The sequence below is a fragment of the Eptatretus burgeri genome, chromosome 6, assembly GCF_056783735.1.
Source record: "Eptatretus burgeri isolate ZD-2024b chromosome 6, Ebu_testis_v1, whole genome shotgun sequence".
Taxonomy (NCBI): Eukaryota; Metazoa; Chordata; class Myxini; order Myxiniformes; family Myxinidae; genus Eptatretus; species Eptatretus burgeri.
This window is the reverse complement of record NC_140966.1, coordinates 22163369-22184596: the sequence shown is the minus strand read 5'-3', so window position 1 is coordinate 22184596 and position 21228 is coordinate 22163369. Positions and strand designations below refer to the sequence as shown.

At 42.2% G+C, this 21228-nt stretch overlaps 2 protein-coding genes and 1 pseudogene across 4 annotated transcripts in view; 1 reads left to right on the top strand and 2 right to left on the bottom strand.

The window, feature by feature from the left end:
* Nucleotides 1-21228, bottom strand: part of LOC147024392 (nuclear pore complex protein Nup50-like) — a 159042-nt gene that overhangs the window by 21653 nt on the left and 116161 nt on the right. The window lies entirely within an intron of this gene.
* The window catches only part of KIAA0930 (KIAA0930 ortholog), a 92455-nt gene that overhangs the window by 60278 nt on the left and 10949 nt on the right, over nt 1-21228 (top strand). For all 3 annotated transcript variants that reach the window (XM_085884272.1, XM_085884269.1, XM_085884270.1), the window contains 3 exons: nt 8094-8195; nt 14916-15056; nt 18055-18243. In XM_085884272.1, coding sequence (XP_085740398.1) covers nt 8094-8195; nt 14916-15056; nt 18055-18243 — 432 coding nt within the window. The remainder of the gene's footprint in view (nt 1-8093; nt 8196-14915; nt 15057-18054; nt 18244-21228) is intronic.
* Nucleotides 15078-17876, bottom strand: LOC147024394 (uncharacterized; annotated as a pseudogene).

The following is a 21228-nucleotide window of genomic DNA, read 5'->3' as shown; positions in this document are numbered from 1 at the left end:
TTGCAAAACTTCCATCGTCGGACCAGATTCCATCAGTGTGACCACTCCTTGGCTTTTGTCACAAGATCTTGGCTATTCGTTGTTCATCTTGGCATCTTGGTTTTCTATAGGTTTTCTATTATCATCGCTTTTCCGAAACCTTGTGAATTCTTGGCTTTTTTCATTGGCTCACCTTGGCATTTATCAAAATGAGGAGTGGTCACACTGGATTCTATCCTCGTAATTTATAGTATCTCTGTTGCCATCGTATTTGGTTATCGAAGGTGTAAGGTCCCTGGGAAGTGGAAGCTGATTTTAATTACTAAGCATTATGGGTTCTCGATTTTGTATCCAGAACCCTGCTTGATCTCACATTTTCTCCAATGAGGGGAGATCTGGGGGATTGTCGGAAAAGGCACCCTCACCAGTTCAACCACTTCCTTGAAAGGCAACTGAGCTGCATTACATTGAGGATGAGAGGGAATTGGGACCATACTCTGTGCAGAGCGTTGGTGCTGCTTCAGCAGTCTCCTTGGCTATTCGGCACAATCCTGGATGGGTCGCCACTCCGACACAGTATACCAGCGTGCTGGCACTCGTTTTGCCGACCTCGGAAGGATGACAGGTCGAGTTAACCCCACCTGGTATTAATTCAACAGCAAAGCAGGATTTGAACTCGGGACCCTAGGATCCAAAGCCCGCCACCCTAACCATTAAGCCAACCAGGCATATTACATTGGCCTGCACTATAATCCCCTTGTAGTCACTTAAATGCTTCCTTACCCATTGTGTATTTAAAGGTGAATGACGTTATTGACTGCAGCTCCTTTAAAATTCACTTGTTTACCGATTGACGTGGACCACCTGTGATTTTGGTTTCGGGAAAGATTTATTTATATATGTGGATCGTGATTGTCAACTGCTGTTTGGATAATGATGAGTGATGATGTATCCCACTGTTGCCATTCGCTGGTGAACGTAAAAGATCCCATGGTGTTCTTCACGAAGAATAGGTGAGCTCTCGTCGGCACCATGGTCAAATTCCAAATTCCTGCCCCAGCCTGAGTCAAACGTTAGGCCTGGCCAGCTGCTTCGTGAAAGACTTGGGCCAAGCTGCAACCCCACAAGAACGTTGGAATAATTGTGGCCGTTAAGGAGAAGAAGAATGATTAGTGATATTTTGGTTGTGATTATTTATTTTGATTTGGGTGATACCTTTAAAACTGAAAGATCCAGTAGCCCAAATCAAACTGGTGGTCAACATTAATATACTGCCCTATCTGGCCTAAATGTGGATGGTGACAACAACCAGTGGAATCGGCTCAGCAAGCCACTGAATCGGGCTGCTCTTGAAACTCCAGTAAAACTCCAAAGGTAGCTTGCTGACTGGTTTGATGGCGATGATGGCACAATCGGCAACCTGCTTAAAGCCCGAATAAATGGCAATGGCCTTATTGGAGCTTATCGGTTTATGGCCAACCACCTGCGTTCTTAACACCAGTAAAAATTGCAGATGGTTCACTAACTTTTGCAGACAACAGACACCTTAACTTGATGGACATAACATTTTGAAGATGACCTGAACCGTCCATCGACTAGATGTACGTCCAGAGAAAATTGTCAAGCAACATCCGATTAGAGAAGATCTCGAAGCAGTTCCCACTCTTGAAGAACTTGCAAGCGTTCTACGAGTCTTTAAATCAGGTAAAGCACCTGGGGGTGATGGAATCCCATGAGAACAACTAAAATATGGTGGGGATGCACTAAACCAGAGGCTCTTGCTGTTCTTCCAAAGGTGTTGGGTATAAGAATGTTCCTCAAGAGCTCAAAGATGCTGCATAACCATCGACAAAAAGAAACATGATGGACTTGACTGTGGCAACTATAAAGGAATCTCCGTTCTTTCCGTTGCGGGTAAGTCTTGACCAAAATGGTCCAGAAATGCATCCAAACACGGGTAAAGTTAATCCTTCCTGAGAGCCAATGTTGATGTAGTCAATCCTTCGATGACGGACATGATATTTACACTGCAAGTGCATCAGCTGCAGGAGAAAGCCATTGAACAACACCCAACAGGTGTATGGAGTCTTTGACTTTATCAAGGTTTTTGACAACACGTATAGGAAGACTCTTTGGAAAGTCCTTTCTGTATTTGGCCTCTCGAGCAGGGTAATTAACTTGGTTAAAAGGTTTCATGACAACATGAAGGCCACACTCGGTGTTGGAGATGAATTCAGTGACCACTTTGGTGTCAGCCATGGCGTAAAGTGGGGTGGTGTGCTGGCACCTACCCTTTTGCATTATATCTGACTGTATTATTGAGGACGCACAACGTGCGGGGTGTTCTTAAGAACCAGATGTGATTCTCGCGTCTTCAATCTCAGGAGACTCAAAGTCGACACAAAGGTACGCAAGAAGTGCATTAAGGAACTGTTGTACGTCAATTATGCCACATGGCTGCCTACCAACCTGCTGGATATCCAAACGATGCTAAACACCTTCAATGGTACATCCACCTCTTTTGGTCTCAATAAATGTGAAGAAAACTGAATTGCTTTTTCAGCCCTCGCTAAATACTCTGACAGTGAAGATGCCAAAAGTATTCCTGAACAGAGAAGCACTCAAGATTGTCCTTGTAGCTTCACCGACTTGGGCAGTACTGTCACAGATTAAAAACTCTCTTCGTGCTGAAGTCACGAAGCGTATACAACCGGCCTCTGCTGCCTACAGCCGATTGGAAGACCATGTCTGGTCTCGGCACAATATCAAGGCTTCTACGACGTGAAAACTCTACAGAGCTGTGGTACTAGCATCACTTTTTTGTATTCGTTGGAGACCTACACCCTCTACCATAGACACACTCGGAAGTTCAACACAGTTCAAAATCGCCATTAACACAAGATTCTTAACATTTAAGTGACGTGAAAAAATCACCAACTCGAGGCGTTGAAAATGAAAATGGTCAACATGCCAAGCACAGAAGCCCTTATCGTCCTAGCTCAGCAGCTCGACTGCACTGGAGAGGCCATGTCATCAGAATGGAAGATAATCGGCTGCCATAGATAGCTCTGTACGGAGAACTAGCACATGGTAAACGTTCCGTAGGAGGGCAGAAACCCCGATTCAAGGATGTTTTAGAGTCGCCTGCTTATGTCAGATATCCCAATTACCGAATGGGAGCAGGAAGCTCAAAAATGCAATACCTGGTGAGTTTCACTCTCTGCCATCCCAAAACTTGTGGACACCGAGAGAGTAAGAACGTTGGAGAGATGGAGAAGGCAGTTCACATCCCGGCACCTTAATCTGCCCCTAATGCGGCATGAAATTTGTAAACGGAGCTGCTGGTCTCGCTGCTCATTTGCGTTTCAAACACAGGTAAGATTACTCTCCACTCTCCGGTCTCTGGTCTCCGTCGACCCTTCGACAGACAACCGATTTACTTATTTAAAATCCAAAAAATTTATAGGTTTTCTTAATTTTAGAATGGAAAATCAAATCTCCAAAGATGATTTCTCATCTTGCACAATGCACGTTGGCTCTGTTCTTTGTTCCTTGCAAAGTGCATTTTTTTTTTTCATGTTGAGAGCTATTGCCTTTGAACGTACAAAAGCTAAAAATAACTCAGACTTTATCACGGCTCTTTTTCAGCCTGAGGATAACAGCATCCTCTAAACTCTCTCATGAACACATTTTTATGACTAACTCTTATTAATGTATCACATTGCTATATTGTGCAGCTAATCTTCATTTTCGACAATGAACTTAGTTTGCTGGTCCTCCAGCTTCTTGATTTTGTCGAAGTGATGCCACCCTCTGAGTGCAAACCACATTGGACTACAGTTTACCCAACAGCTGATGTAAAACGACTGCCAGTCACTTACTGCACATGTATATACTTTGTGTGGTACATCGTAGATATCTCGATTTGACATGTTGACTCTGTGGAACTGTCCAGTTTAGAAATTGCAACCTGGTTGAAAAAAGAAATTGTGGATCCCCTTCATCAATCTCCCTAACACTGTCCTTTTAGTAATGAAGAAAATTGCCTCTTCCACTTGTTTAATGTCTGGCTTTTAACTAGGATTTAAGCCTGGTGTTGGCTTAGTGGTTAGGGTGGCGGCTTGGGATCCTTCGGGTCCTGAGTTCAAGCCCCGTTGGCCGCTGAATTAAAATACACCAGGAGGTTGACTCAGCCTGTCATCCTTCCGAGGTCGGCAAAATGAGTTCCAGTGTTCTGGTAAGGGGGACGCTGCATCAGCGGCATAGCCGTGCCCCAACCAATGATGCAACCAGCAGCCACAAGCTGCGCTCTATAGAGAAACTAGGATTTCATTAACAATAATCGCTCCAGGATGATCTCAATAATGTTGATTATGCAGAGCGAGCTTATCTGTTCATCTCAAATCAAATGATGTATTTACTTTCCATCATCTTTTTTTTTTGTTGTTGTTCTTGTAGATTGTCACTCCATAATGGAACTAATTTCTGAGTGTTAATATTTTTGCAGTTCTATGAAGCCAGCATGACTCCGAGGCAATAGCACCCAACATATAGCGATCCCGAGACGGTTATTTTATTAGTTTTTGTTTAGTTGACCCTTTCCACATGTCTCGTGGGTAAATGGGACAAGATTGCGTTGCGTAGGTTTTTAGTTCGGTCTTCAATCCCCGACTCTTTCATTTATTTTACTTTACTTTACTTTTGCATACAACCCCACCATGCCTGCACGTCAGATCAGTGAGGTTACTCGAGGAGTGCCAGGCGCAGCAGCCACAGCCTCATTCGCATACGCGCACCATAAACCAACTGACGCCTCATCTCAGACCCTCATCGCGCTCACCACAACACTACAACCCTCACCATAATTCTCAACGCCTCCTAAAAAGCCCCACAACGACCTACGCTCGGGGTCCTTTCCACAATCGCCTCGTCCACTTCAGTCTCCTCAACTCAACCGCTCCCAAAGCTTCAACACCTTCATCACAAAGCTTTCATCACCACATCACCACAGCGCTTCCTCTACCTCACTACAACTGCTACAATCTGCCTCAACCACAGTTTGTTCCCGAGACACTTACCACAGTCTCTGAGGATGCCGGGGCAATAAAGGACATTATGAGCTGGGGTATTTTGGCATGTAACTTAAAGCGCCAATATGCGCTGGGGCATATTCAACAAAGTCTGGGGAGCCCTGGCGCTCCGCTAGGTAACAATGCTCAAACTAAGTCCAGCGCACGTTAGTGGTCGCGGAGTGTTCCTGAAAACCCACGGCCCAATGTAAATTACGGAGCTCTTTCTCAGGGCCAGGCTGAGAAGCAACTTCGGCCATTTTTGACTGCAGAATTTGGTGGAGCGTGACTACAGCTTCGGGTGACATCGATGCACCAATGGGGGAGCTCGGAAACGCCTACACGCTCTTTTGATCCACCTTTTGACTCCTTCACTCTGGGCTCTATAAAAAAGAGCAAATCAGAGTTGTTCTGTGTCTCTTTCATCCTTCGTTTGGGGCTTTTGCTGAGCCCTGCATCATCCGAGCTGAGAGGGCAGCACAACCGAGCAGGGTGCAGCGAGCGTTGATGGGGTCGTTGCCAGGTCATCTTCGGGTCATTCTTGCTTAGCTTTGCCAGCACTTTACAGTCATTAACTAAACATTTACAGACTGTCTTACACATGCCTTGTTAAGCTATCTCTCACGCATTTTTTTCTCCATCTGTGTCTCGTCCACTGTGGGCGCACAAGCTTAAAGGGCAACAATTACTGATTCACACCTCTCAGACGTCCACTTCTTGCATTACATTGCATCACATTTTGCTCCTCCAACTCACGCACCTCAAACACCCTCAGTTTTCTACCCCCCCCCCACACTTCCTAAACTATTGATTGCATAGGTCTGCCGACCGCACCAGTTACAACGATGTCCACGACACCTCAACTGCTTCTCTTCTTTCTGAACTCTCTAGCTTCCTCGTGTGTGTGTGTGTGTCATGGTGCCTGTTTCGTGTAGCATAATGTAAGATTGTAGAAGTTATCAGGTTAACTTTGCTCTGTCCTTTTCTTTTTGGACATAATTGCACTTTTTTCCACACCTGAAATTCCTTGCTTTCCCCTGTTGTACATAATTGTGAATAAACCTTATTATTGCGCCACATAACTTTCCTTGCCCTTTCTTGTAATAAATTGCTTGTAATAAATGTACCCAGCTCGTTTCATCTTTGCCCTCATTGGTCCAGCATGGTCCGCACATTAGCTTAGCCAGGAAGTTCTACCCAACCAAATTTGCTCTTGTTAGCCAGTGCCCACTCACTTTATCACTCGGCAGTGATCCGAGTGTGCGCTGAGGGCACAAGACCCTAATTGACTCGGTCATCCAGAGGTAAGGAATCACGCGAAGTTGTGTAGCCCTGCCTGGATTGGCCGTGCCAATCGGCGTTTTTGGTTGCCTAGCAACCTGCTGGTGCACGGAGTTATCTGTGCCTGGCGGCCTCAGGACCGGTCGTTCGAGAGGGACCCGAGCACTTCCCTTTGTGGTGACTCTTGAACCCCGAGTCCGCAACAATATTATTATTTTTTAAACAAGCTCTCGAACTGCATTATGCCGATCTTGGAGCAAGAGTTCAAGTACCATATTGACTTTGTCCTCAGATCATCGAATAGAAAGCATATATGGTATTTGAAAACCATTAGTCTTGCTTATCTATTTTCCTTTCTGCCCCCCCCCTTTCATTCACTAAATATGACATGCTTTTCAATTATTTGTTGTGGATAATTGAGTATTTGTGACTTCAGCTGCTCTGGTTTTGGCATCTCATGTAATATTTGGGAAGGGGAGGAGGAAGAGGTTGAAATGGAAAAGATTGGAATAAGGAGAAGAGCCAGGTGGGGTGGATTGGGGCAGTGTTGAGGCAGAATGGTGAATATTTCAACAACTATTTTATATTTTAAAATTGCCTGCAATGATGATTCTGCAAATTCTTTTTACCCCAGGTTTGAAGATACTTTTAACATCTGAAGTATTGTTTGACAATCACTGTGGCACCATCAATTTAATTGAAGTGAGCAATTTGAGAACTAGTGATTCAAGCCAGGTTGCTCTTTAAGTGTATTTTTTTTTCTCCAGTGTTTACCTGTGTAATTGGTTTATCTCCAGTGGGTGAAGCAAGGCTGATGCATTTGTGGGTTGCTTTTTTTTTTTTTTTTTTTTTTAAATCTCTTCAACGACAGCTCAGTTATCAGACAAAGCATGAAGTACATCATATATCATCCTATAATTTAAGAAATGTTTGTGTGTTTGCTTGTCTGTGTACTGGTGGTTTTACTCGGTGTACACGGGAAGGTTTTGGGTAGTAAATAAGTTCATATTCCCAGGGGTGGGGGTGGCCCTCCAATGCTCTCTCGCGAATACAATATGTATGGCATAGTGCCACCCCTGGTGGGAGGGGCATGGAGGCAATTCTGGGGGGAATTTTTCTACCTTAGGACAGGCTCTTCGCAAGTATTTCTAATTCTATGAATAAAGTGTGTTTGTGTCTTAACTTGCTGAGATTTAGAGGCTGATGCTTACAATTGCAAGGAAGGGAGCATGCTATTTGAAAGGGTCATTGAATATCTTCATAACCTCTGACACTGAAGGTGGAGAGATGTTATGTTTTCATGTTTCTGTCTGTGAGCAGGATACCTCAAAATTTATGGACTTATTCGGATGACATTTGGTAGCCAGGTTGGGTGTGTGACGAGGATGAATTGATTAGATGTTGGCAAAGATCCAGATAAGAGAATTTTCCAAGTGGTTCTTCAGCATTGAGAGATCGGGCCGAAAACGATATGTAGTACGATATCTCAAAAAGTTGTGGACGGATTATGACAAAACTTGCTGAATGAGTTGGGTAGGTGACGAGAACAAGCCGAGTATAATTTGGGGTCTGGATGCAGATCTGGCCTATCGGTGGGATACAAAGCCAAGCGTAAACTGTTTAGTGTCTACCGAGTGCCATTCTAAGTTAGACTTTGTATTTTATCATTATACAGTGCATGCTCAGGTGTTTTATTTATCTGTGCAATAACTGAGTGGTTGGACCATTTGGTTATTAGAACCATTTTCTTTCTCTGGTATGCAGCAAGTATTTGCTTCGCCGAGCAAGCATCGCATGGACAGCAAAGGCGAACAATCTGAGATGAGTTATCCCAACATATTCTTCATGATCGACAACTTTGATGAGGTTTGTGCAAAATTTAGAATATCATTTCACTTTTTCTTTCTTTCAATAATGTTTCATTCTCTTGGTTTACTTATTACCCTTGCCCGGAGGAGAGGGTATTGCATTTGGGTTTGTTTGCCTATTTGTCCACACAAAACTTTTGTGTTTTTCTCCACAATCACTCATTGGATTGAGACAATTTTCACCATAGGAGCGACTGACTACTCATAGAATGTTTTATTGATAATTATGACGTCATCAGTCACGTGGTGTGGCAGCCATGTTGGAAAAACAGGAAAACTTTGGACCTCTATCTTTGAAGCCGCACCAAGGAAAAAATAGAAACTTAGCAAACGGCAAGTACTCCTCATGGGGAATGTGATTTTTTTTTATGACTACACAGGTGCCTTTGTTGTGATGTCATAATTGCATCTATAGAACGCTACACCCAATCTGCATGAACAATTTTGAGGGTCATCTCAGAATAAAATTGTCCACAGGAAAATATTGATGTCGTCTGTGATGTGATTCGGCAGCCACATTGTTTATTTTTGTTGTTGTTTTTCAAAAACCCTTCAAAAATCTTCTTATCTGAAGTGGCTAGACGGATCGAGGCAAAACTTTACACGTATGACTGCCTGTCCATGAGGTACAAAAGGTTCACACATGTGACATCGGTCACCTGGTTGGCAGCCATATTGGATTTACTCTAAAAACTATAAATATCTTCTTCTCGAGGACTGCTGGACAGATCAAGGGGAAACTTCACGTAAATGCTCCCCAAGCCTCGGGTGTAAAGGTTTATCAAGGAATTATTGATACGTCACATGGTTTGGCAGCCAGAAATATTACATTTTTTGATCTGGGTTCTTTTTTCTTTATTTTTTGTTTTTATCTATCGTTTTGAATAAGGTCCACTTGGCTGTGTCTGGATGGGTTTGAGGGTAGAGCAGCAGCTGAAATGGGAATCCTAACCAGGTTCCTCCTGATGACTTCATTTTTTTTTCTTTTTTCTTGTTTGGGTTCCTTCTGATTACTGCAATGCAGGACTGTCCCTATTTGGTCTTCCATTTGAGTTTAATTTATTTTAATCCCATTCTAAATTCATTTGAATAATAAGAATAAATGTCATGTGTCAGAGTCAGGTGTCCGATCAAAGCGGGACGTCTTGGTACCCGATCTTCACTGCGAGCAGTTATAAAGTGACAGTTCTAGTTTTGTCTCTTATTAATTACACAAACACCACACATAACAAGTCCTGGTGAGGGTCTGCAATATCTGATTGCTCTTTTTGTTGTTTATTATATTGTACTGTTGACATGCTTCTGAATTTAGACGGTGATTATTAATGCTGTGTATGGGTGGTCCTGAAATGGTAAAAATTATTTTGTACCCAAGAACCTCAGATTTTGATTGTTATAAAATCCCATGTCAGACTTGTTATATACCATTAGTTGAGTCTCTCTTGCATTGTGTATTGTTTCATGGTGTAATCCAGAAAGCTAGTGATACAAGTGTGGAGCTTGCGATCTAATTGTTTTTGTCTGCCAAAAAAATTGCTCGCTCCATAAAAAGTATTTAAGAACACATATTGGAAGAGTGTCGTGAAGGTGTGCCCTCATAATTCACAGTAGCCAAATTGGTGGAACATTAAGCTTGGACGTGAGTCCTTTGAAGATGATCCAAGGTCGTGTCAGAGCGGATTGGCTGCTTTAAGGTTGTTAAAATGTCCACAGAACTTGGAATTTCTCAAATCAGCATTCGCACAATCTACAGACACTTGGGAATGTGTCGCTTCTCAGCAAGATTGTTCCCCAGACACCTCAGCACTCACTATTTACACACAATAGCATCATGTTGCAAGGTCTCAAACTTTTCAAAGTAGATCCCACTAACTCCATCACTTGTCTCGTAACCGGCGACAAAAAATATCACTTCACCACTGATATGCAGAAACCAAACTTGAATGCATGCAAGCGGTCACCATCAGTCCACCACCCAAGGAATTTCACACCCAATCCTCTGCCATCAAGAGGATGTCCGTGTTCAATGAATGCCTCACAAAACGCCAATCATTGGTGTGAATATTATGTCAGCCTCCTGTAAGAATTGCGGCAGGCCAAATTAAACACCATTGGATGTTTATCAAAGGCGTGCTGCACTGCTGCTCTTACGCGGTTCAACACCTCTACACGAGACGTGTTGTACAGACTTCTGATCTCCCCCTCCAATGATGAGGTTTGAAGCAACTGAGATATGGTTGAAGGAGTAATCAGAATTATTTTTTTCCATGGACAGTTTTAAGGACAAATTGAGCAAGTGCAATGTAGTCAAGTATTACTCTATTGAAAAATAAAAACGTGTTTGTGTGTCTTGGACTTCTGTATCTTTCCTAAAACGCTCCTAAAAATGTATCATTTGTAAGTTGAAATAGTTTTCAAATGACTTTTTTTTTTTAAACAAGTATTGAGGTCATTTAAGTGTATTTGCCAAATAACTGTACTCGTATTGATAACGACCTAATTTAATCTGCTTTCTATTAATTTTGAGATTTGCATTCTCATTAAGGCTGTATGCAGTACTCGTTTTACTCCCTCATTTATTAATTTCAAAACCATTTATGATGCCATTTTAAGACTGTAAACTGATGAACAAGTGAGTTTTTAAAATCCTTATTTGTAATTTTGTGCCTGGTCTGCTTCGTTTTCAGCTTGCATGTTGGGCTCTGATGATGGACTGAATACATTGTTGTATTTGGCCTGTCTTGACTGGATGAAATGTGCAGTCTTATTTTTCCACTAAAATCTTGTCGAATGGACCACAGTATTTGCATATCAACCTTGCATTCCAAATCCAGGGATTGTTGACACCAGGGAGGTGTTGGAATTCCAAGGCATGGAAATCCAAATGGACATTATGGATCGGGATGTATATGAATATGGCGTTGAACTGCGGTATGTTTGTTCTGCCTTCCCTTCCCCTCACCCCCTTCCAACTGAAGCTGTATTCCGTATACAAGATCGAGGCTTGTGGAAGAGTGAAAACATCGAATGGATCAGGACTCAACAAAACAAAGGGAACAGTCAGTAGAAAGAGAGGGGGGGGAGCCAACAGCAGGGTTGGACAAAATAGAGGGAGACTTGGATAAATAATGGGGGGGGGGGAAGGCAGATACAGAAACAAATTCTCAGGAAAACTGGAAATTTGGGAAGGGGGCGAAGGAGGTTGGTGTTGACGGCGGTCGAAAAGATCATGGTGTTGGATTTGGAGACTTTTTGAGATGGTGGTGAGCAGCAGTCTTGAAGACCTGAAGGAAAGAATGAGGTTGAAGAGGATATGGAAGTTGGTTCCACAGGCAGTAAAAAAAGAACAAGTGGAGGTGAGTCGTGAATCTGGATTTTGAGAGTTTCATCAGGAGCCGTTTATGGTGGAGTGTGTGTGCGCACCCTGTTGAAACCTGTGAGGGAGTGGATAAATCACGGAAAGAGCAGAGGGTGTAAACCAAAAAGGAGGCGGTGGGAGACTGAGACTACTGACCTGTCTGCAATGGGAAAGTGATAGGCCCATACTTTTGCAGTCGTTGAGGTTGTTTAAATGTTTCATTTCAATGACATAATTTTTTTTTTTGATCCTAATTTTTAGTTTTGTTACTGAAGAGTGTAAAATTAATTTTGTGCACATGTGTTGCATTACTTATAATTACACATTAATTAAGGTATGCTGCAAAATGTGGCCTTCCACCACAAAATGTTGGAAGTTGCCAAAATAGTTTTTGTTGATATCCATCCATCCATCCATCCATTGGGATCATACTCTGTGCAGAGTGTTGGTACTGCCTAAGCAGTCTCCTTGGCCATTGGGTACAATCCTGGATGGGTCGCCACACGACGCAGGATACCACATGCTGGCACTCATTTTGCCGACCTCGGAAGGATGACAGGCAGAGTCGACCCCACCTGGTATTGATTCAACAGCCGAGTGGGATTTGAACTGAGGATCCTAGGATCCCTAACCATTAAGCCAACACTAGGCATGTTCACATTATCCTCATTCATAAATTTGCCGATAATAAGATTCAAAAATATATTGAGAGCATGTATTGCTTTAGAGTTATGGGCAACTACAGAGAGTTCTCAGAAATGTCAAACTGATAATTATGGAAACCAGAATGGCACTCTGTAGAGCGATTGCATCCACCAGGCTGAATAGTTTGTTTTGTATCCCACTCATAGGCTGGATCTGCATTGGATCGGATCCCTCACCAAAATATAATCAGCTTGTTCTTGTCACCTACACAACTTGCCTACCTAGTTTTGTTCTAACTCATCCACAACTTTTTGAAATATCGTGCCATATGTTATGTTTGGCCCTCTTTGTCAGTGATATGTTATTTGTCAGTGATATGATATTTGATATGTTATTGTGCCATATGTTATTTGTCAGTGAAGAATCATTTAAAAAAAAAAAATATCTGGATTCGGATCTTCACCAAAATCAATTTGTCCTTGTCATACACCAAACCTGTCGACCAAGTTTCATCTGAATCTGTCCACAACCTTTAGAGGTATGCCACTCACAGACATCCAGACAAACAAGGGTGAAAATATAACCTCTGTCCATTTAAGGTGGTGGAGGTAAATATGAGGTGTTGTTTGCCTCATACTCTGCATGTTCAATTTGGCATCGGTCATTTATCATGTCCTCCACAAAACTTGTTGCATGAGTCGATGTCACTTTATACAAGTTTCTGCTTTATTTCTTTGGAAAAGCCGATGGCCATCATGCTCATCTTAAGTCAATGTGACAACACAGTAACTGGGGTGTGGATTTATTTGGCTCTTATTTAAAATTTTTCAAAACTTTTGTTTTTAATTAAAATTACCGATTAATGGTGCAATTCCAGCAGGTAAAATTGATGGCTTTGGTTTTAGTGGTGTAATCATAAACTAATCTTAGCTAATGAGCATAATTGCCTTTGACACCGAAGGTGGACAGAGGTTGTTTTCACCCCTGTTTGTCTGTTTGTTTGTGTCTGTCTGTCTGTAGGATATCTCAAAAAGTTATGGACGGATTCAGAAGAATTGATTCGATTTTGGTGAAAGTCCAGATCCGGATACTAGAATGTTTTAATTTTTTTTAAGTGATTCTTCACCATTGAGAGATGGGGCAAAAAAATGAAATGTATCACGATATTTCAAAAAGTTGTGGACGGATGTGGATGAGTTGGGTAGGTGACAAGAACAAGCCGATTATATTTTGGTTCAGATCCGGCCTATCAGTGGGAGATGTGCGCTCTACGAAACTTAAACTGTTCAGCGTGGCGGAGATGTGCGCTCTACCGAGTGATGTTCTTGTTTTATTTTGATGCTTGCCATAATATGAATGATATTACACATTTGGTCTCGCATTATTCCTTTTATATTTATCATTACATTCACAGAAGACATAAGCTGTATAAAGCTCCATCATTACATTGATCGCTGAGACTCTTGATAGGCGAGTTACTTTGCTATCACTGATATGAGTTTCCATCATGAACATGAGGAGAATGACTGATATTTCGTCATTCTCACGATGATCATTACCCCTTTGGCGAGAATTTGATAAAGTAAGCTGCGAGTGTCCCACACCATTCCTCCTGTAACTAAATTCCTGATTACAGCTTCTGCCATTCAGAGTGTGCACTGCCATTGGCCATTGCAGGAATTATGTCTGCTCAAACACTACTTGTTGCAGTCCACTTAGACGACCTTCATGGGGGAAATTTGTGAGGTTTTCATGAGGACAATGCTGATGAACTTGCATGCAGCAGTGCCGGTAATGTATTATCTGATAAAGTTATGCATGACGTGACCACTGATGGTGAATCTGAATGAGCTTTTCAGTTGTGTCGATGTAATCCCTAGTAATGAAGTTCTTGTGGTATTCTTGCACCGTTGTTTGATTTAATTGTTTATTGAATAGTCGTCAAACTGCCTTGACATGAATCCTTAGTTTTGTCAGCTTTCCGACGAAATGTGGATGTCCTGTAGAAGCTGTGAATCTTAGCGAAACGATGATTACCAAGTTGAATTATTGGACAACCCTTTTTGCTCTGAGTCCCTAAAAAACACAAACCAATCATGATGAAAACAAAATCGGTTTAACTATCCAAAAGTACAAAAACTGAACATTGCTATTTCTAACCACAAGTCGATTTTGCCTCTCCTGAAAAGTACGACTTGCAACTTCTGACTAATTTTGGTATTGGTGGCATGTCCCAAGGATTCTCAGCTGTATCTATTTTTTTGACCGAACCTAAATTTTTAAAGTATTCTAACCTTCCCTTTGCAGCTCGAGAGTAGCAATTAAGCCTGGTGTTGGTTTAGCGGTTGGGATCTTCAGGTCCTGAGTTTGAACCTCTGTCAGCCGTTGAATTAACACCACATAGGGTTGACTCAGCCTGTCATCCTTCTGAGGTTGGTGAAATGAGTACCAGTGTCCTGGTAATCTGGGCATTGCATCAGCAGCACAGCCGCACCCTCAGCCAATGATGATACCTGCAGCCTTGAGCTGTATATGGAGGAGGAGGAATGGCAATTCATAAAATATTCTGGTGTTCAGTAAAATTTTGAATTTGCAATACCAGTGAAAGTGCTGAGACTGCTGTATTCATTATTTTCCTCAAAATGATCTTAAGTTTTATTGATGACATTGGGGAAAATAACATGAACATTTTTTTTTGGTGGGGGGGTGCTCTAGGTGTTTGCTGACATGACATTGGAGGATGGTGAGATGGTCTGCGTCGAGCTGGTGGCGAGCGACAAAGAAGGCTCATTCCAAAGGGTCGTCTTCCAAGGATCTATACGCTACAGTGCTCTCCGCAAAGTGTACGACAACCGCGTAAGTCAGCCCTGCTGCTGGTCAATATACAGGTTCAACCTGGAGATCGCATCGTTGCTGTGTTTCCACTTGCGAGTCATGCTGAGAGCTTCCCAGGGCACGTGCTACGTAGCATGTGTGGTTATGTTTTTTTTTTGTAATTGCCTTTTCATAGCAGGACTTGCACCTGGAAACGTAGCATAGGACACCTTGTGCTTATCCTACTCTGTCAAACTTCATGCCGAGTGAGTACATGCCACAGATTCTGTACCTTCATGGATGTCATCTCGGTGGAAGTAAAGGTTATGCCACGTTGACAACCCCCACCCAAAACCACAAGCGATCTCAAATGTGAACTGTACATGCCAAAGATTGACCCCGAGAATGACCTTGTTTAAGGATTCAGACAAATTGATTTGATTTTGGTGAAGATCTGGATCCAGATACTTGGTGAAAATCGGAAACAACGGGGGCAATTTATACCAGGCCATGAATGATCTTGTTTTCGGTTCAATTTAACAAAATAGTACCAAGTGGTTTGTACCACTTCGCAGCTTCCATTGTGGTTTAATACCACGCTTCTTATTAATCGGGGTAATCAGCCCAACGTAATCCCTTAGGGATTGACATCATACTGAAACTGTTTGTAAGGGAAGGAGGGCAGAAATGTACCTGCAGGCAGGCAGGCCTTAGAAAATAAAAATAAACACTTTTATAAGGCATGAGACGAAACCAATGTGAAATCCAGACATGAAGACACAATTGACACTCGCACTAATTGCAAGATGAACAGTAAAACCCCCCAAAGGGCCGATTTGTACCCGCAACCAGCGTTCACACAGATCAGTGAGATTAAACACAGCCAGGAAAGGTCCCAGGCTTGTATGCGTAGCAGCAGCTCGTGGAACAGGACTGTAAGCTTTTAACCAGCGCACAGCCTCCCTGAGAGCATCTCACACTGTGTGTCCTGAACCCACCCCAGCCTTGAGAGCACACCTTATCCACTTCTTCCTCTGAGGCATCCACACCAGCCCTCCTGACAAATCACGGCTCGCACCCCTTGCCTTTCGACAATGTTGCACCCCAATCAGTGCCGCTCACCCCGAACCAATGAGCACTGCAGCGGCCAATTGGGAGCAGCTGTGTTGGGGTGGGGGGCTGGCTTTATTCCTCTTCCCCAAGACATGACGGGAGGGGGGAAATGGGCAGGCACGGCACAACCCCTGGTGGAAGAATGCGCTCTGCCGAGTGCCATTCTAGTATTTCAATTGAATTATATAGTTGAACACTGCAGAACACAAATTGCCTTGTTAGCACTTCCAAAAACCTCTGGTTTCGCAGTATTTGGGAGGAAATATTGCACCATCTCGACCGATCAAATTTGTCACTCGTGCTTTCAGTGTTGGGGAAAATCGAGATTCAGACAACATTGCAGTTCACAGGAAATGTAGATCATTCTGGAAACGTAAAACAATAGTTTAAAAGATCCTTCGTTTGTCCTTTTTCTCAAGACTGTGTGGGGTAAGGTGTTCGATGAACTCTCCAGTTAATCCTGTTTTGAATGATTAAATATATATATATATATATATATATATATATATATATATATATATATATATATATATATATATATATATATATATATATATATATATATATATATATATATATATATATATATATATATATACACACATACACATACACACACACACATACACACATACACACACACATACACAAACACATACACACACATCCACACACATCCACACACACATACACATACACACACACATACACACACACATACACACACATGCACACACACATACACACACACGTACACACATACACACATACACACATACACACATACACACATACACACACGTACACACATACACACATACACACATACACACATACACACATACACACATACACACATACACACATACACACATACACACGTACACACATACACACATACACACATACACACATACACACATACACACATACACACATACACACATACACACATACACACATGTACACACACACGCACACACACACGCGTACACACACACACTTACACACACACACTTACACACACACACTTACACACGCACACTTACACACGCACACTTACACACGCACACTTACACACGCACACTTACACACGCACACTTACACACGCACACTTACACACACACACTTACACACACACACTTACACACACACACTTACACACACACACTTACACACACACACTTACACACACACACTTACACACACACACTTGCACACACACACTTACACACACACACTTACACACACACACTTACACACACACACTTACACACACACACTTACACACACACACTTACACACACACACTTACACACTTTTACACACTTTTACACACATACACTTTTACACACACACTTTTACACACACACACTTTTACACACACACACTTTTACACACACACACATTTATTTATTTGCATGCAGCCTGTGGCTGCTTGGCTGCATCATTTTCCTTGGGGTGTGGCTGTGCCGCTGCTGCAATGCCCTGTTTCCAATAACTTGGTACTCATTTTGCTGACTTCGGAAGGATGGCAGGCTGAGTGAACCCACCTGGTGTTACTTCAACGTAATGACGGGATTGAACTCGAGACCCTAAGGTCTTAAGCCAGCAACCTTAACCGTGAAGCCATAATCAGGCTTGTTTTGATTGATGAAGCAAAGGCACACCACCTGGATGCCATGAGAGCAAACAGTGCAATAACTCTGTCATGGGAATACAGCCTTCGTTGCTCTTTCATGCCTGCATTTTTGATTCTTTAATCATTTTGATTTCTCTTCCTCTTTTTTTTTTTATTTTTTTATTTTTTTTTGATTCTTTAATCATTTTGATTTCTCTTCCTTTTTTTTTAAAATCAAAGTTCTGAAATCATTTTGCACTTCCTGCAATCTGCATTTAATGGATCAGATTGTCTGTGCCATTGCAGGTCAGCATGGCTGCAAAGATGGCTCAGAAAATGTCATTTGGATTCTACAAGTACAACAACGTGGAGTTTGTGCGCATGAAGGGCCCGCAGGGAAAAGGCCATGCTGAGATGGCTGTGAGCAGAGTTCCGACAGAAGACACCTCGTCTGAGGATGGTGGCTGTGGCAGTTACAGCATGCACGTAGAAAAGGTCGGTATTTCTTCCGTTTTCTATTTCTTTTACACACTTGCACTGCTCTGTGCCAACAATGGCTCTCATCAAATGCGATTAAGTGGTTGATGTTAAAATGAGTGCAGTTTACTTTGAACCATGTAAATGGCACGATGTTGACCGAATACTTATAAAAAAAATTTTTTTTAAACCTCTGCTTCTTCACACAATACTTCTGAAGAACATGGCCTAAATATTTTGTGAAAATGCTGTTTTGGTGCTAGACAGAGATGATTGATATCAGCAAGCCAAAGCCATCTTGTTTTGGATAAAAAGGATTTGAAATGATTTTCTTTGCTTTGCACCTTCACTTATTTACAGAGTGAATCAAATGAAATCCATTTTGATCACCCTCACATTTCCTGAAATCACTATTTCACCATAGTACAGTATTCACTGCGTAATAATTTCCTTGCTTTAAGCACTTAGGTTGAAAATACAGACCCTTTCTTTTTTTTTTTTTTTTTAGCTCACCTGCTTGAAGAACAGAGAGCTATAGCGATACCCCCGGGCGTGAGCGTGAAGATGTTAAAGTTTTTGATACAAGTTATTTCCTTTCTAATGTTTTTATCTCCCACACTATTTTTTTTACTGATTACAATATACAAATATATATATATTGCTTTAAAATTATTTGGATCAGACGTCACTGCAATGCTTTATAAAAAATATTATTCGACTAGTCAAGTTAAACAATGTTGTGAGGTTCATGGAGAAGCTTGTATAGAAATCACTTGTTGGACAAAGGCGTTCGGAGACATCAGTCTAATTTTGCATGAGTTGAAAGGAATTGGTGGACGGACGTTCCTTTCATTTTAAGTATTCGTGGCACTTTCAACGGACGGACAACATAACTCGGCTGAACAAGTGGATAGCAGCTCAGGCGTGACCGCTTTTCTTCGTTTTGTATCGTAGCCATGGCTTCCTATCGCTTTGCTGACGTGTTTAACCAAAAGACAGCACGTTGTACTTCACAAACATATTGCATGTCTGTCTTTCAGTGTCAATGAGGATGTAAAATGAAGCGAAACGTGAGATAAAAGGATTTTATTTATTTTATTGAACAAAACTTAATTGCTGCTGCTGTCATTGTAGCTGTGGTTGTTGTTGCTTGTGTCCTCCTTCCAATGGCCGTCACGTGTTATTCTAAATGATTCTGCTGAGAATAAAATATATGGCACCATTGGAAATGCGTAGCGTTGGAGAGCAGCATAGACGTTATGGTGCATGGTTTTTATTTGTTTGTTTATTTATATACATAGTCGAGGCTTGTGGAAGAGCTGGTGGACTGAACAGATCAGGACATAACGGACGAAAACAGGACGTAAAACATGCATGGGATGGATAAGCTGGATACAGAAGGAAACTCCAAGGAAACGAAACTGGAAAATTGGAAGGAGGGACTTGTGTGGGGTTTATGAGGGTGGAAAAAAAACATCGTGGTTTTGGAGGTGGTGGGGGGGGACGATTTGAGATAGTGGTGAACAGCTGTTTTGAAGACCTGGAGGGCAGAATGAGATTGAATAGGATGTGGAAGTTAATTTCACAGGTGGGGGAAAAAAAGAGGAATAAATGGGTGGAGGTGAGCAGTGATCCTGGATTTAGGTAGTTTCACCAGAAGAGGGTTGATCGTGGACCGTGTGAGTTCTGCAGAAATCAGAGGGGGACAAAGCATGGAAAGAGCACAGGGTGCAAGACCAGAAAGGTGGTGGTAGAAGACTGAGACCTCCGACCTGTCTGTGATGAAGTGATAGGCCCAGAGACTCAGCTTCATTGTCAGAGATTCCAATGATCTTGAATGCCTTAGTTTCCACACTGCCAATCTTGGCAAGATGTGAGGCAGAGGAGTCAGCCCAGAGGGGAGAGCGGTACTCCATCAAGCTGTGGATGAAAGCTTGGTTTGGTGAAACCATGTCTGAAGACTTGGTGAAATTGCACCGTCAAAAAATGTAAACACGAAAATTATGAAGCGAAAATAGAAAAGTGTTCAGTATTTTGTTAATGGCGTTGTTGAAAAAGCGTTGATTGAATGATGGTAAATATCGGAATACCTGTATGTTTATGTATATAAATGTACAGTCTTGGCTCGATCATTTTCTGGAACCAGCGACCCATTAAATGAAGGTGTACTGTTTTTACATATGCCATGAGAGGTGGTATAGTTTGTTGTAGAGCTGAGCTTGGACAGTACAATTCATACACATTCTCTGTATAACCTGGCAAGGGTAAGAAGAGTTGTGCTGGATGTGTGTGCAGTTTGTTCAACACACTCGTGGTTTGTGCTTGAGCGTGACAACGCTCAAAATGAGGTCTGAGTGGGCGCGATGCCATTAGCTGCCTACAAGGAGGCAGGCCTTTCGTTCAGGTTGCTCCTGATGGGATATTGTGACAGTGGGGGCAATTTATACCAAGCCATGAATAGCCCATCAATTAAACGGCAGGGAATTGGGGGAGGGGATAATAAAAGGATGTACACTGCCACTGATGACCAGAGTATGACAAAGAAGAGTGAGGGGAAGTACAAGTCAGAGTGTCTAGGAGTACCAGAATGTGGCAGTATGGCGAAGGATGAGAAACAGAGTCTGGATCAGCAGGGAGTGCACCGAGCCTGCGATTGGAGCTCCGATTGTCACAATCTGTTGCTGTCGTGCCTCCCTGAGAAATCTCTGCCATGCTGTCTGTATCAAAACCATATAATCTTTTTATTTTTATTTACAGTCCTTACCTGGAACCCCTTAGTTGAGTGTGAATGTGATAGTGCTTGTGGTGTCCTCAGTGTATGTGTGTGTATGTGTATGTGTGTATATATATATATATATATACACAGTGCCTTCAGAAAGTATTCACACCCCTTGACTTTTTCACATTTTCTTGTTACAGCCTGAATTTAAAATGCATTAAATTAAAAAAAAAAAGTTCTCACTGATCCACACTAAATATCCCATAATGACAAAGTGAAAACAT